This window comes from Arctopsyche grandis, chromosome 5 (assembly GCF_051622035.1).
Source record: "Arctopsyche grandis isolate Sample6627 chromosome 5, ASM5162203v2, whole genome shotgun sequence".
NCBI classification, from domain to species: domain Eukaryota; kingdom Metazoa; phylum Arthropoda; class Insecta; order Trichoptera; family Hydropsychidae; genus Arctopsyche; species Arctopsyche grandis.
The window spans coordinates 3,828,269-3,845,370 of record NC_135359.1 but is presented as its reverse complement, the minus strand read 5'-3'; the positions used below and the strand labels follow the sequence as shown (position 1 = coordinate 3,845,370).

At 36.1% G+C, this 17,102-nt stretch overlaps 2 protein-coding genes across 3 annotated transcripts in view; one reads left to right on the top strand and one right to left on the bottom strand.

Moving 5' to 3' along the window:
• The window catches only part of LOC143911644 (uncharacterized), a 146,005-nt gene that overhangs the window by 95,316 nt on the left and 33,587 nt on the right, over positions 1–17,102 (bottom strand). The window lies entirely within an intron of this gene.
• Positions 1,389–3,591, top strand: LOC143911641 (tetraspanin-33-like). Of its 2 annotated transcripts, none has more exons than XM_077430618.1 (6): positions 1,389–1,650; positions 2,249–2,332; positions 2,406–2,534; positions 2,621–2,794; positions 2,865–3,044; positions 3,121–3,568. In XM_077430618.1, exons 1-6 carry the CDS (start codon positions 1,567–1,569, stop codon positions 3,307–3,309), a joined length of 840 nt encoding a protein of 279 aa, XP_077286744.1. In that variant the 5' UTR covers positions 1,389–1,566; the 3' UTR covers positions 3,310–3,568. The 2 variants fall into 2 exon arrangements, with proteins under 2 accessions (XP_077286744.1, XP_077286746.1); XM_077430620.1 differs by having other exon boundaries at positions 1,403–1,650; positions 2,249–2,323; positions 3,121–3,591.

Here is a 17,102-nt window from a genome sequence, read left to right as displayed (position 1 = left end):
TAAACTACATCGAGCGGAACGGCGCCAATCGTTCCAGAAAATTCTACCCCTCGACAAAAGCAAATTCCTCGCTTACGCATCAACAACCACCACCATCGGTCAGGTGATTCCAGAAACACTATAAAAGGAGGTACAACCCAAACAACGCCAGTCGACCCACAGCATCAAGCGTCGACACACAGCACCAGACCAGTCGACCCACAGCATCAAGCGTCGACACACAGCACCAGACCAGTCGACCCACAGCAGCAAGCGTCGACACACAGCAGCAGACCAGAGACCTTCTGAACATAGCCGAACAACGAGCCAGCAACACACTGCCGCATCCAGAGACCTTCTGAACATAGCCGAACGACGAGCCAACAACACACTGCCGCATCCAGAGACCTTCTGAACATAAACGAATGCCCAGCCAGCGACACTCTACCATATCCAGAGACCGCTGAACGCCATACTTTTGCCCAAATATAATACCTTTGTACAACCATAGGCAAACAATAAAACTTTATAAAACTAGCACAACAGTGTTTCGTTAGGCTGGGATACGGTCAACACATACCTACCCCGCCTACACATTTTTCGAAAATGCCGACGTGTTTAGTGAAATTGTGTTACAATTACTTAAGAAAACATAAAAAGGCGGATGGCATCACATATTGTAGAGATATAGCACGACTTGTGATATCACCTGTTTCCCTCATCGAACTTAATCTGTACAAATGACATCATCGTGTCCTCTTCTCGTACACGAAAGTTAGCCGTGGCCGAAATACTTCGTCCAGCTTACCCATAAAGACGATTCGACTCGCTCCAGATACGTAATCACGAGTACACGGGAAATCCCAAGGAGCTACGCAACTACGCATCAAACATCGAACACCAAGGAAGACCTCGACCCCGTCGGAATCTTCCAGAACGTGATCTCACCAGCCCAGCTACGCGTTGCTCAAGCAACACCTTTATAAACCAGTGCATCGTCCCCAGATGCCAGTGAGCTTCAGGAACTCGACCTAGCTCGTTCCAGTGAATCCTTTACCTACTTCGCTGTACATACAAATACACCTGTATTAATCGAGTAATAAAGATCCTCTTCAAAATTCAACTGAATTTCCATAGGCTGGGAAACGGTCCAAAACCTTCAACCTCCCTATAAAATTAATTCCATCATAATTAAAGTAATTGTTTCCAAGAAATCTTATCCTAAAACATACAAATATTTTAAAGGTTGAACCTTTGGGTAGAAAAAAACTACTCCTGTATGATGTAGATCATCCATTTAAAAATGTTCGATATAAAGATACTGTGAGTTGCGAATTCGACTCCAATCTGACGTTATTTCAGGATTTAGATATATTTTGAATAGTCGGACGATGGTCGTATTGCGCGGTGTTATGTGGTGTGCGCTGTCAGGTGTTGCGGGGCGTGGCGGGGGGTGGTAGCTGTCAACAGTAGCAGTGGGGTGTGGCGTTGGCGAGTCCGTGCGAAAGTCGAGTTTCGCGGTTTCGCGGTTTCGCGTCAGAGCGAGGGCGAGGGGGAGAGGCGGAGAAGCGGGGAGCTGCAGTCGCGATGAACCGCCGCAAGTCGTCGCACTTCACCTACGTCAGCTCCTGTGTCAAATACTGCATCTTCTTCCTCAACTTTATCTTCTGGGTGAGTTTCTCCCTCGTCTCCTTCCACACCCACACCCACACCCACACCCACATCTACACCAACACCTCACCTCACCTCACCTGAATACGACAAATGCGACGCTTGATATCAACCACGTATAATATGTACATCACGTCGAAAGGTGTATGTATGTGCAGACAAAGGCAACACCATTTTACTATTGTATGTCATTTTTATCATAATGTAATAGTTTTGAAGGAAAATTTGTAATATGTGTTTGTATATTTGTTGTTTGATCTTATCTGTGTAGGTTAAGTGATTGGGTTATATCAATTATTAGTTAACATATTACATGAGTTTATTCATACTTGTAAATTATGGTTTTGTATGATTCATTAGTATGAAATCATTCTTGAAAATTTTTACCCATTAAATTGGAGTTAGTTTTACGAAAAGATCCAACTGACACTATTCAAATATTAATCGCTGCAAATTCACTATATTTAATAATACGGTCACTACTTTTGTCAAATCTGTACTGAAAAGATTCATAAAATGGCATTCGTTAAACAAGTTGGTATCTTTTTGGTAGAATTATTGTATTATATATCCAATTAATTGACCTTTTTTCCGGTAGATATTTGGAGGCTTGCTTGTGGCCATCGGTCTTTTCGCTTTCTATGAAAAGTGGCAAGCTACGGAACTTATCAAGGTGACTTCAGTAAATATTTCAAACTTTTATCATTTATGTTATAAATAAACAAGGAAAGGTTCTAAATTAATAATTATTTCAGTTGGATACTGTGTTTGATGTAATATTAAACGTTTCTTTGGTTCTGGTGTTGGTCGGAGCCTTAGTTTTCAATGTGAGTTTCGCCGGCTGCGTCGGAGCACTCCGAGAAAACACTTGCCTATTAAAATTCGTAAGTTTTGTTTCAAAAGTGTGTGTTTGAAGTTGTATTTTGGAAGATTTTTTATAATAAAAAGAACATTTTATGTGCACTTTCAGTATTCTTTTTGTCTGTTGGTGTTGTTTTTGATCGAAATGGTAGTAGCCGTTTTTGGATTCGTATCACCGAGAGCGGCCAAAGGACTGCTACAGGAATCTTTGACAGATAGGATCGTCCATTCGTATAGAGAAGATCCAGACTTGCAAAATTTTATCGATTTTGCTCAACGTGATGTTAGTATCCCGTATCTAATTCGAATGCAGTATGTGAATATGTAATAATATGTTTCCGAACCGATTACAGTTCTATTGTTGCGGACTGTCATCCGAAGGCTATATGGATTGGTCTAAAAATGAATACTTCAATTGCTCGTCACCGTCTGTGGAACGTTGCGGTGTACCGTATTCCTGTTGCATCAACGCTACTCATATTTCATCGGGTCTAGTCAATATTATGTGTGGATACGGCGTTCAAAAGCTTTCAGTATGTTGTTGTCGTACTTGTTATCCGTGTTGTATTCGTTTGTATGGATTTAAGTATTATTTTTCTGTGTAATCAGGTCGCCGAGGCTAGTAAGAAGGTGTGGACTTCTGGCTGTATTGAAATAGTTCGGTCTTGGGCTGAGAGGAATTTGTACACGATCGCTGGTGTGGCCCTCGGCATCGCCCTGTCTCAACTTCTAGTCATCTATTTGGCGAAGACGCTAGAAGGTCAAATCGAATTACAAAAGTCTCGATGGAATTCGTGAGATTCGTCTCAAAAACATACCATCGTTGGGTGGGGAGGTCGCACAAGTCCATCTCGTGTTCGGCTTCTTTGAATTAACAAATTTGTGAACGACTCGTGTGATATGACCATCGAGGTAAAAATTTGCGGCATATTTCGCTCGGAACTTCAGTGTGTGAAAACGTTCTTAAACAAAGTGGTTTGTACATTAAAAAACAAAAAAAAAAAAAATTGAAAAAAATAAATCAATTTGGCTTTAAGAATTATCTGTGGTTGGATCGAAAAATATAGTTACTTTAAATCTATTATATCTTTATTATTAATATTAATAAAGTATAAATTTGTTTTGTTTTTGATGAAAATGAAAAAATGTGTATGATACAAAATTTTGGTAAACTTTTTAGATTAGAATCGTATGATCACCGCTGAATATCACATTTTAAATATGCAACACGAGCCATCGATGAATTTCATCTTAAAACGCTAAGAGTTAATATTTTATATTGTAACATACATATATAAAGTCATACACAATCCGGACAAATGAGTTAAAATTTAATAACAAGTTTAATTTGTCACATTTAATTTTAATTGTAACGTAGTTTCAGTTTAGTTCTAAACTTTATTTCATTCCGTAGAGTGTTTTAATTATTTTTAATTCTGTATATGTACATTCGGTAAAAAAAATGATATAATCTTATAAAATCTGTTAATTGTTCCTACATATAAATGCAAAATTTAAAGTTGTAAATTGATCAGTTTCAGAATTGAATTTATAGTGTATGTGAGTGTTGGGCATATTTCACTTATATTTTATATTATGTATGATATTTTGAATGACATTCTCAGTTGATTGCGAAAAATAAGGCAGGTAATCGCTTTCTATCTCATGAATTAATAAATGTTATATGAATCTTTTTGTTGATTATAATTGAATCTATAATTGAAATTGTATTATATATCTATGTATGTGTATGTATTTTTATTCCAGTGCAACTGATTGACATCTCAAATTCAATCTCAATATGTAGATATTACTTTGAGCATATTTTTATTACAGTATGACGTGTTTAAGTTTCACATCGTACATAAAATTTTTAGTGCACTTATTTCACCATTGTACAATAAATATTCATGACACTTTTTAGCAATATATATATATAAGACATATGTATATGAAGAGAAAATTTCATTCCTCTTATAATAAAATGTTGAAATTTTAAGTTGATCTCTTATTAGTGTTTATTTTGTATTAAAATTGTAATATTACATAAATATATTAGGCAACGTATTTTTTTGTCTTAAAATAAAATGGACAGGTTTTGCATTTGTAACGATTTATTGCGTAATATAGTGGTGTAAATTTTACTGAATTATCTATACAAACCATTAGCTTTTTTATGATATTGCCTAGAGTTTCTAAAGTATTGTCAATAGAGCTTAGGACTTTCAGAATTTCGGTTACTTACTCGATTATAAGAAGAATTTGGCTCTAGTTACTTGATATTCAACTGATGTAAAGATTAAATTGTCAAGGGAATAGTTTGATTGGCTCAAGACATTGGTGACTAAAGTTGTACTAAATAAAAATCTTAATGAATTTTTCTAAAGTTTTATGTGTAATTGCTAGACTTATGTAGATAGGCGTATACTTATATCTTTATTGATTATATTCGACATGACAATCCAAGAAATTGGGAAAATTAAATGTTTGATAGATTGTAAAAGTCGATGATTCTCCACGTCAAATACTCGCGAGTTTGAAAATGAATACACGTACGACTCTGCTTCACATCGATAGCCATTATGTTTAAACATTTAGATGTTTACGACTAGTCACCGAAAATAGCATTTAATTTTACCATAAATAAATATTATTATTATTATTATGATTCTATAAATATTTCCATTAAAATCTATGTAGCAATGTATCTTTGACTTTTTATATATAGATAACTTGTTTTCAAGATTAAATATTATATATATATACATATAAAATCTATTTCCTAATCAGTACATATGTTTAGTTTGATTGAAAATTTTTCAAAAGATGATTTATGATTTTTCAGTGATTGCTAAATTTGTAAGAGCGTTATGTATAATTACAAAAATGTGATGTATCTCAATAAATCGTTTAGAAATCAGTTCGATTGATTTATATTTTTTCCTACCATCTATATATTTTTATTTATTTTATATCATCATCATCTACGGCTGCTCACCATCCACTGCTGGATGAAGGCCTCTCCAACACGCTTCCACTCATCTCTATTTTGCGCAATTCTTATCCATCTCACTTCACGCATTTTTCTTATTTCGTCTACACATCTTCCCTGTGGTCTTCCTTTTACCCTTTTGCATTCTCTCGGGTACCATTCCAGTACTTCTTTTGTCCACCTTTCATCCATTCTTCTAGCCACGCGGCCCGCCCATTACCACTTCAATCTCTTCACTCTATCCATAAGCTGTTATATTTGAAATATACTGTTATAGCCTTAGTCCAAATTTCTTCATTTCGAGATATTTAATGTTTTGCGATTTTCAGTTTTTGTATTTTTTTTTGCTTTTCTGAGATTTTGGACGATCTGCAAATTAAGTCAAACTGAAATGATTACACTGAGCAACAAAAAATCACTTCTTTTTCTTACAGGAGCGGAAACAAATCAATCTTTACTAAGTTTGAACCACTAAATTCGAATATGACAATGATTTTTGTTGGCTTCTTCTCGTTTATGAGTTTTAAACGTTTAAATGAGCGTAATTTTTGGCGTTTGCAGTCGAACTCAAATACTAGTATTGTTGTGCTAAAAGTGAGTATTGGAATCCATAGTCGGATGTTTTTTCTATTGATTATGACTTTTTATGGCTTTAAAATACTTACAATTAAGTATCTAGCGAATTTTAAAAGGCAAACGTATACTTTTTTCTTACACAAATGAGAAGAAGCCATCAAAAATCAGTCATATTCGAATTTAGTAGGTCAAGCTTAGTCTAGATTGATTATTTTCCGTTCTACTAAATTTTCTTAGTGTTATTAATTAATCATATTACATATATTATGATTTATCCACCCAATATCATCACCAGTTGACGAGATCGTCTTGACGATTTTTTTCAATTAGAATCGCTAACGTATTGTTTTAGAATAACATATGACCGTCTTCGCCGCCAGGAGGGAAATTTTTTTAGCTCTTTTAGGCAGGGAATAGGTATGTTGACCGTGTCCCGGCCTGTATAAATATATGTGTTTGGAAGAGGATCTATATTGCTCAGTGAATACAGGTGTTTTTGTATGTACGGCGAAAGAGGTAGATGTTCGACTTCGGAGGAGTGAGCAGGCTGAGCTCCTGAAGCTCACTGGCGTTAGGTGCTGGTACGCCGGTTTATCTGTTTCAGTTGGATACGTGGTCGTGTGCAGTTGTCCTTGTCTAGGGGTCGTGGTGTGTCTGCATTCCTAGTATGTTCCGCTTGAATAGAAGCGCATTCTAGAGGGGTGCGGGCATCTGTCTGATGGGGGAGTATACGAGTTCATTAACCTCGATAAGGGATAGTACGGGATGTGCTATATTCCTACACTATCATGCATACGAAAGGTGATTAAGAATGAAGTGAAATAGAATTCAGTTTTCAGTTCAGAATTGTCAAATTTGCTATACTATCTTACGGTACACTTAGCATAGAATCTAGGCTAAGAGTAATCCCTAGATCATAAACTTATAAAATATTGTAGTTTGGATGTGTAGAGGTGTTTCCGAGATCGGATTGAAAGATGCAGCAGTGGTGGTAGAGGTAGTTTATTGTTGTTCCGTCGACGATCTAGCTCCGAATGATGCATGGAACAGATCCGCCCAATATTTATACACAGCGTGTACTCAGCACAGAGAGATCATTGGTCGATAGGCCGCGAGACCTTATTGGTCGTTGTATATGATTTAAGGTCTGTTCATACCTATCCAGCATGACCCGTATCCTGCAGGTGTCATGCAAGTGCGGATAGTATTCTTTGGTGCATTATATATGGACGCGCATGAATGCGTAAATGCGCATGCGTGAATGGAGTATGAATACGTCCATATAATGTACCAAAGAATACTATCCGCACTTGCATGACACCTGCAGGATACGGGTCGTGCTGGATAGGTATGAACAGACCTTTATTCATACAACGAGAACTCTAGTGCAAACGCGAGATCAGGTGATCAGCGCTAGTAAACTAGTGGTCAACGAACATCAGTCACCTCTTCTATATTCCACTTCGCTTGTTCGTCTGACAACATTTGGATTTGATATCCTACATTTTTCCGATTGTTTTGAGACTTTGCCATTTTGCGCGGTTTGGTCAACAATATATATTCAAATCAAATTCGCCAGTACAATGGTGAAAAATAATCGTAATAGACAAGTTTAAAAGATGCTACAATTTTGACCATCTTGATGTCTAATGGTAAGTTGCCATATTTATCTGACTTTCTGCCTCTCGCTTTGTCAGATTTTAATTGTTTAGACGTCTATAGATTTATCTTTTTCACACTACAATATCTTATAAAATTTGTATTATAGGCTCTCATTATCTTTCATATATATATATATATATATATATATATATATATATATATATATATATATATATATATATATATATATATATATATATATATATATATGTTTTTAGTTACAGTTGGCGTAGATAACCTCGAATTTTTTGCATGGTCGGACTTATTTTTACACGATATTAATTTATTTGTTATTTGAAATGAAAATAAGACTAATAAATGAGAGAATTTCAATTGTAGTCATAACCAGCATGATGTTCAACATTCACTGAGTGGATATGGCACTTTGAAGAATAAGAATGACTACTTGATCAAAGTTTTAAGGAGTCGCGTGTCAAGTGACTTTCTACATACTATCTTATTTATTTTCTACACTTGTTGGTTAAAAACCGACTGTCTTGATCTACGGTATAGTAAGTGGGTATTGTAGAGCTTTGTTACGGCACTTGTTTCTTTAAGTGTTGGGTACTATTTTATTTATTTTTTTTATATCTCAAACGTAAAATGCCAGACGCGTCGATCGCTTTTCACTTCCATTCTATTTTTTTTTTATTATTTTCATTAAATACATATTTCTGTTGCGTCACATGTCGTGTTGAACTTTCGCTTTTACGAGAGAGCATATGTACACATAAATAAATAAATAAGATTTACCGTGTTGCTGGCTGCGTACGTGTCAAAGAAAGCAACCGTTTTTTTATTTTGTATTTTTTTTTTTACTTTTGCGAAACAGTGTCACTTAACGTGAACACAACAACGACAACGCGGGAAAAAAGTAAAAAGTAGCTTTCGCAGAAGGAGCTTTGTGTCAATATTGATGTGTATTCGAACTGGGGATGTATATGCATTGAATAAATAATGGGCACAGAGTGAAACTGATATCCAAGTGTCGTACGTGTGTTTATGTGTGTGTGTATTCGTGTTCAAATTTTGAGACTTTCGCATGAATACTTATCGAACAAATTCCCCGAAAGCTTTGTGAGTGATAGCGGTAATATTGATTCGATACATGCAAAATATATTGGAATCTCTTGTATGTATTATAATTTTTTCAGTTTGGCTGCGAAGCAATGCTGTGATTGAATAGCATGGAGCAATATATGTACATACATACATATGTAAGCGATATCTCAGATTCAGTATACATATATTAATTCAGCGCCCGTTGACTTTCAACTTGTTATTGATTTTTATTTAAATTAACGACATGGAAAGACGATTGAAATAATGTGACAATAATAATAATAATTAGATTAGGTAATTGGTGCTCGTAGACCGCTGGTTTACCATCACTAATCACCTGATTGCTCGTTCGCGCCAAAAAGGCCTCGACGTATGAACAAGCTGTATACAACAGCCAATAAGGTCTCGCGACCCATCGACCAATGACTTCTCTGTGCTGAGAGCAATAAGCTCTCTGTACACGCCGCATATAAATATTTGGCGGTTTTGTTCCGTGCTTCATTCGGAGCTAGTCTGGCTCGGTTTATATAGTGGTTGAGTGACGTCATTTTAGGAATATAGCGCAACTTGTGCTATCCCGAATCAAAATCAGTGATCTCATCTATTTCACAATAATACACAGGTCGTACGATGTCATCATCGCGCTTCTTTACAAATATGCAGAGCTAACCTCACCTCGTTGCTCAAGGGAAATGACCCAATTCTACTCGCTTTATAAATACGATCGTGAGCCCGTATAAGCTTCCAGAAGGATGATTTCATCATTCGATCGCACATCGAGCAACCTTGAGGCACAGCTGCACACTGACTTGACTTCCATACCCGTGGAAATTTGCAGAAGTATGATCTCGTCATCCGGAGACAAAGGATAACCTCGAGCTCCCGATAGCAGGATGACATCACTCAACCAATATATAATCCAGAACAGCATATTTAGATGTCAGTTGAGCCAACCCTTTCGCTGAAGTGGGCAGCTAGCCCACTTTCCCATGAATATACTATATGTACTTGTAATACAATTGTATACTTTACAATAATAAACGATCCTCTTAAAAACTCAACTGGGGTTCTTTAGGCTAGGATATTGTTCAATATACCTTAATCATCATGATTTAGAGAATTCCTACGGGCTTGAGGTTACTCCTTATGTCCGAGTGATAAGATCATGCTTATTTATTTATTTTTTATATATATACCAGGAAGGCCTTTCAGGTAACCTCAATGCGCCTTCCTGGCCAATTACAAACATTGCAGTATTTTTTTTTTATTATACAAGTCGCTGAATTACGAGACACTGAAAAACTCGCAAATTAACGAGACATCTATGAATTGTACATAAATTTTATTGTACATTAATGAATCTGAAATAGTGGTGACATAGTAGGTAGGAAGGTTATTTAGCCAATTTTACCGGGAACCGTTTCAACAATGAAATCAGAGAAAATTGGCAAACTCTGATAGGAAACGATTGACCTAGAGTCACAAATATCCAGGTATGACCAGCAGCACTACAGATATACAGATATAGGTCCGCTCATGGGATCGAACCCGGCGCCTCTCGACGCTAAGCAGAAGCTTAACAACCGAGCTATGGAAGTTTCTATGGGCATGTGGGACATTAATTGTACAGCTGTGATTCAAGGTTGCTCGATGTGCGATCGAATGATGAAATAATGCTTCTGGGGTACCTACGGGCTTGCGGTCGTTAATATAGAGTGAGTCAAATTGTGTCTTTGCCCTTGTGCGAGCGAAGATAATTTCATGCCAGGTCAACTCTGAATGCTTGTACAGGAACGCGATGATGCAATCGATGAGTTTATCGGATCATGCTTCTGGGGTTCCTATGGGCTTGCGATTGGATATGGAGCAGGTTGATTGTGTCTTTGTCCTTGTGTGAGCGAAGATGATTTCAGATGAGGTTGGCTCTGCATGAAATAAATGATGTCACCGATCTTGATTCGGAATCATACAAGCTGTACTGCATCCCCATACCTTTTTTACAAGGCTCTTTTATATTTAACTTCGAAAACGATTCAGCTGAAATTCCAACATTTTTCTGAACGTTTTGAAACTTTGTCATTTTGTGCGGTTTGGTTAACGATAGACATTTAAATCAATTCCGCTAGTACGATGGTGAAAAATAATCGTAATAGACACGTTTAAAAATGCAAATATTTTGGTCATCTTGACGTTTAGTGGTCAGTAGCCTTATATATTTGACGTTCCGCCACAATCTCGTTTTGTCAGATTTTAGTTGTTTAAACCTTTGAATTATTTGCAAGTAGCAAGTAGCAAAGAAGTAGCAAGTAGCAAGTAGCAAATAATTATTTATATTTAGGTCAAATAATTGACATGTCTGGTAATAAAGATGAAGAGATAAAGAGACGTATGAAATTAGGATGGAGTGCATTTGGACGGATGAATGCTGTTTTTAAATCAAAAATGCCAATCTGCCTGAAGAAAAAGATCTTTGATCAATGCGTTTTGCCAGTGATGACGTATGGATGTGAAACTTGGACACTGAACACCAAGATGCTACATAAAATCCAATGCACTCAAAGAAGTATGGAGCGCTGTATGCTTGGCATAACGAGAAAAGACAGAAAGCGGAACACGTGGGTGAGAAGTATGACAAGAGTAGTGGACATAGTGGATAGAGTGAAGAGATTGAAATGGCAATGGGCGGGTCACGTAGCTAGGAGGATGGACGAAAGGTGGACAAAAGAATTGCTTGAATGGTACCCGAGAGAATGCAAAAGGGTAAAAGGAAGACCGCAAGGAAGATGGGTGAACGAAATTAGGAAAATGTGCGGGGTGAGATGGATGAGTGTTGCGCAAAACAGAGACGGGTGGAAGCGTGTTGGAGAGGCCTTCATCCATCAGTGGATGGCGAGTGGCTGTAAATGATGATGATGATGAAACCTTTGAATGCTGACCAACGCCGATCGGCGTTGTATTTTGAGCATGTACAAAGGAAACAAGAATACTACCCGCTAAGCCTCTCCAGGTAGTAAATTCGTGGAAGTGATCGTCCCTTATCGTCCCTTGACGTTCAGGGACGCACGGGTACATACAGATGTTCGGACTTTGTCGAACTAATACTACCACACAATTTCACTAGTAGAGCCTATTTCAAAGAGATCCTACTGCTACAGAGATTAACAATCAACTGAGCAAAACAGCCGAAATCTCCGTTTGAACGGAGTTTTTGTAGCAACATTTTTGTAAGCTAAGAGCGCTTCTACCCATTCTACTTCAATGGTTGCAAGATATATTAGAGAGTCTAAACTCACCTTTACAAAACTCGAAATCCTCAGCGGTAGTTATCTTGGGTTTGCTCAGACTAGCCACAATTTTTATACCTGCTTTCTATTGAATTTCAAAATAATTCTAGTTGGAAATTTTCAGCGTGGTGGGCTTTCATCAGAAAATATGTCAGCACTCAAAGGGTTAAATACCTATAACTTTATCTTTTTCGTACAACCTTTTTCTGCTGTCTTGCCTTCAGCTTGAAAGACTTATCACGACATGATTTCGTATTGGTCAATGAAATGTTAATTTTGTTTCGAATTATTTCTGTTGAATGATTTTGTAGGTACGGAAATCTGAAAATCAAAAAATATTTAGCTACTTCTGTTGTGTGCTACTGAAAATAAATGTAATTTCAAAGAAACAACCTATTGGATTTATTTTTTTTTCGCTATTTTTGTATTATTTATTTATTTATAGTGAATCGAATGCACCACAAAGGCTTACATAAGAACAAGAGAGAAACAAAAAAATAATATATAGCATTATATTAGTTCGACTGTACATATGTTAAAGCTTAAAATAATGGTCATCGAGCGCTTGATGTATTACTTTTCCAATATTGGAAGAAAAATAAAGAAACACACGAGAAAAAGGGTTATCGATCCCTTTTCTAATTTATGACGGGTTAGTTATATATGTACATATGATAGACAGTTCGTTGAACTTTTGACATTTCGTCAAAGGACTTTGGTGAACATACTAAAGCCGTTTGAAGCTTACATAACTCGGCTCATTTTCCCCACTGCACAAGAATAAAAAGAAATACATACTTACACATAGATATCTAATATATAATTTCGAAACAGACTTTGTATGTAACTATGTATGTAAGATTTGGTAGGGAGAGTCGAAAACAAACCAAAGTTCCTATGACGACGATATGGATATCGTTAAATATAATTTTTTTTCGATTCAAATAAATTTGATTAAAAAACAAATTAATGTTTACAGATTTATCTGATTTCATTGAAACTGCCTTATTTCTCGCAAAAATTCGAGTTTATAGCATTTTAAATTTGCTGATATGTAAAATTTTGTAAAAATGTTTGCCAACTTTGTCCATAGATGTCTCTATGATGCGCTGTAAAATTGCTCTATAAATTATTTATCCATATTATAATTGGCAAAAAAGGCGCATTGGGGTTTACCTGTTAGGCTTTCCTGGTATATGTACATCTAATATGTATATAATTTCGAAAGAGAGTTTGTATGTATCTATGTTTTGGTTATTAGATTTTGTGACGAAGAAATCAATTTTTTTATGACGATGATATCGATATGGATTTCGATTCCATTTTCAATTTAGATTCCGATTTCCATTTCAGTTCTAATTTCTCATTCCGATTCCCCGGTCTGGTTTCAATTCCTGTTCCGGATTCCTTTTTCAGTGCCGGTTTCGAATTCTTTTTTCATTGCCGGATCCGGATTCCTGTTTCAGTTTCGAATCCCGATTCATTTTTTCCATTTTAGTTTCAGAATGTTTACTATCAGATTAACCATGTTTGAGCTGTTTATATTACAAATACCGAGCCAAGCCGGGTAAAATCTCTAGTTTATATATATAAAATTGAATGTCTGTTTGTCGGTTTGTCTATCTGTCTGTCTCGTATAAGCTCCTAAACCACTCAACCGATTACGATGGAAATTCAGGATATGTTGTATGCATGTCCGGGAAGCTTACTGTGAAAAAAAAAAACGCAAAATAATATTCTGAATTACGATTTTAACGACGTGAAAATTTGAAGCGCCATTGTGTAGTCAAGGAAATGTATTTGTTGGTAACCACGTTACCCAGTTGGTTTGATGAGACTTTTGTGTTTGAAGAGACGTTATTTGAGCTCCAACAATCACTTGAAACGGGAACGGGATTTGCATGCCTTATTCTGGCATTGTAACGCATGTCAGCTAGTATAATTTTAATATAGGATAAAATTAGGATTTTTTCTCAGAAAACCTTATTTCATTTTTATAATTACTGCCATTTACCGTGTCTCATTGTATTACAAAGTAATGTATTTTTAACCGTTTTCAATTTTTTATATACAAAATTGTATTTGAAAACGGTTAAATAAATTTAACAAACACATTATAATAGAGCTGGTGTTCTGTTTTTGAAAGGAAGTTTTGGATCGTTTGAAACAAATAACTACACCATCGGAATATTCGAGCTTTAAAATAAAAATAAATCTCGAGATAGACTTTTCAAATGAAGACAATACTTTATGAAAACTACGTACATGTACATATATACATATATATAACTCGTAGTAGTATTTACACGAATCTGAATTGAATTAATAGGGATAATACGGATATTAAATTGTCTTTATATGAGAATTAAATAAAATTCCACTTATCAAAAAATCATATTTCGACTATTCTTGTGGATTAATAACAATAATTTTATTGATAACTGGCTTACCTCGATTTACGCTTATTTACAAATATACCAGGAAGGCTTAACAGGTAAACCCCAAATGCGCCTTCCTGGTCCACATAATTATTACATATGTAGATACATGTAAATCTAAACAATATCTGACATCTATGGTCAGATATTACAAACATCGTATTAATACGATAAATAACAATGAATAACTTTCATGTAACAATACGAATTTTTATATTCGATAAACAACCACAGAGACATCTATGGTGAGCAATATGGCGAAACCTAAGATATAACAATAACTAAAGGTTCGCAACAGAAAATTGGGAAGGAAGCGCAAATTTTTACAGGAATCGTTTCAATGAAAATCAGAAAAATTGGCAAATTCTGATAAGAAACGATCGACCTCAACAAACCAAAGTCTGGCCAACAGCGAGACTTAGCAGGAATCGAACTCGTAACATCAAGTACGAAATAATTCAACATTCACCACTAGACCACGCTGCTGGTAAATTATACTATTATCTAAAGAATGTACTATTTCTTTTGGCCTTTTACGAGATAAGTGTTGCTGCCCTTTAAATATGTGAACTATTTCACCATGCATTATGGTTGTAATGATGCGAGATCATCCAATTAGTGGGTTCAATTCAAAGAGGTTATAAGAAAGTCTGATACGAAACGATCGACCTTGACAAACCAAGGTCTGGCCAACAGCGAGACTTAGCGGGAATCGAACTCGTAACATCAAATACGAAATAATTCAACATTCACCAGTAGACCACGCTGCTGGTATATATATATATATATATATATATATATATATATATATATATATATATATATATATATATATATCCGTAATACGTATATAGATTTGACATTCCTAAAAGAGTAAATAAAATAAAATTTTACAGCTTTTACGTAACACTTTTACGTAACACGTAATAGACATATCAAAGAGTCAAATACTGCCGACGACGAAGAAAGTCAAACTCTTGACATCCAACTCGATATTGAATATTCTTCCATGAGGTAAAATTCACTTATACGATATTGCAAACTGTATAGGATTTTTCCAGGATTACATCCACGCAGTGGGGCGCGTGAGGAAATATATATGTAGATATCATACGTTTGCGAAAGTTTTCGATTCTCGAGTCAACGACTCATATTTCAGACGCTTCGCTGGGAGGCCCATAAAGGGCTACGTTTTCCCGATCGAAAGGGACCTCTAAATCCTTATCGCTTCAGCGTATTTCACCGTTTGGCCGACGTGAAAAACGTCGTGGCCACCGCATGAAAATTAGATGGCGAGTCTCAGATAGCGCGAGAGCTCTTTAGTTGCGCGTTCTTTGAATTCCGAGATCACTTTCGGTACCGCTCACTTTTTAATCTTTTAATCGCCCCCGGGATAGGAGTCGTCGTAAAAACACTGCCAAAGTTTCCGCAGGTCCTCTTGAATAACTCACAGAGAACGCAGATAGCCGGCCGTGTGCGCTCGTTTTATTTTCCGGCCGAAAAACGGCCGCCATTGTGCGCTTTTCGCACTTTTCCTCGCGCGTGCGACAAATTTAAATTTTAACCAAAAAGTCGTTAAAACTTTAAAAAGGGGTGGACGTACGCTTTCTGTTCTGAGCGCGGCTTACGCTTCGGTGATACGTTTCGTGTTACTTTTTTTTTTTATTGGAATATTTCATGCGACGTATTATTTAATACATATGTATATACCATATATGTATGTATGTATACCATTAGCCAGCAGTGTGGCTTAATGGTAGCGTGTATGTTTAGCACCAAGTGATCAGTGGGTTACACGAGTTGTTTTATCCGGCTTCGCTCAGTATTTGTAAGATAAACATCTTAAACATGGCGAATCTAATATTAAATATTAATTATATATTACATATTAAATAGCAGTATGCCTTAATAGTAGCGTGTATTTTTAGCACCAAGTGATCAGTGGGTTCGATCCGCTATACTGCTGGTTAAATTTGGGGGTATTTGTGACTCCAAATCGATCGTTTCTTATCAGAGTTTGCCAATTTTATGTGATCATTGTTGAAACGGTTCCTCTCAAAATTGGCAAAAAATCATCTTTCCTGTTGTCACAAATCTTCTGTATTTATTGTGTGTACAATTTGTAAAAATTATGTATAAATCTAAAATCCATTAATTGTTATTTTGTGTTCTTCAGCTTCTGAAAATACAGTGATTTATGTAATAATAAAATGCTGCATTGTTTGTAATTAATTGTCCAGGAAGGCGCATTGGGGTCTTCACCCCCAGATTTGCCACCCCCCTAGCCATCCCCCTAGAATGGGACTATCCATGTTGTTTAATGTATTATTATGAATTTTAATTAAAATACTAAACGAATAAAAATAGAATATTGAAATTCTTTAAAACACTCGGTTATAAACACGTCGATTTTTCTCAGAAAAAAACTCCCAAATATATTTTTTTATACCTGAAGAGCAGAGTGGTCTGATCCGTCAGTACCGGACATGTCAATTAATTGACATAAATATAAATATAGCTCAGCAGCATAGCTCGGTCGTTAAGCTTCTGCTTAATACCCAGGCCGCCGGGTTCGAT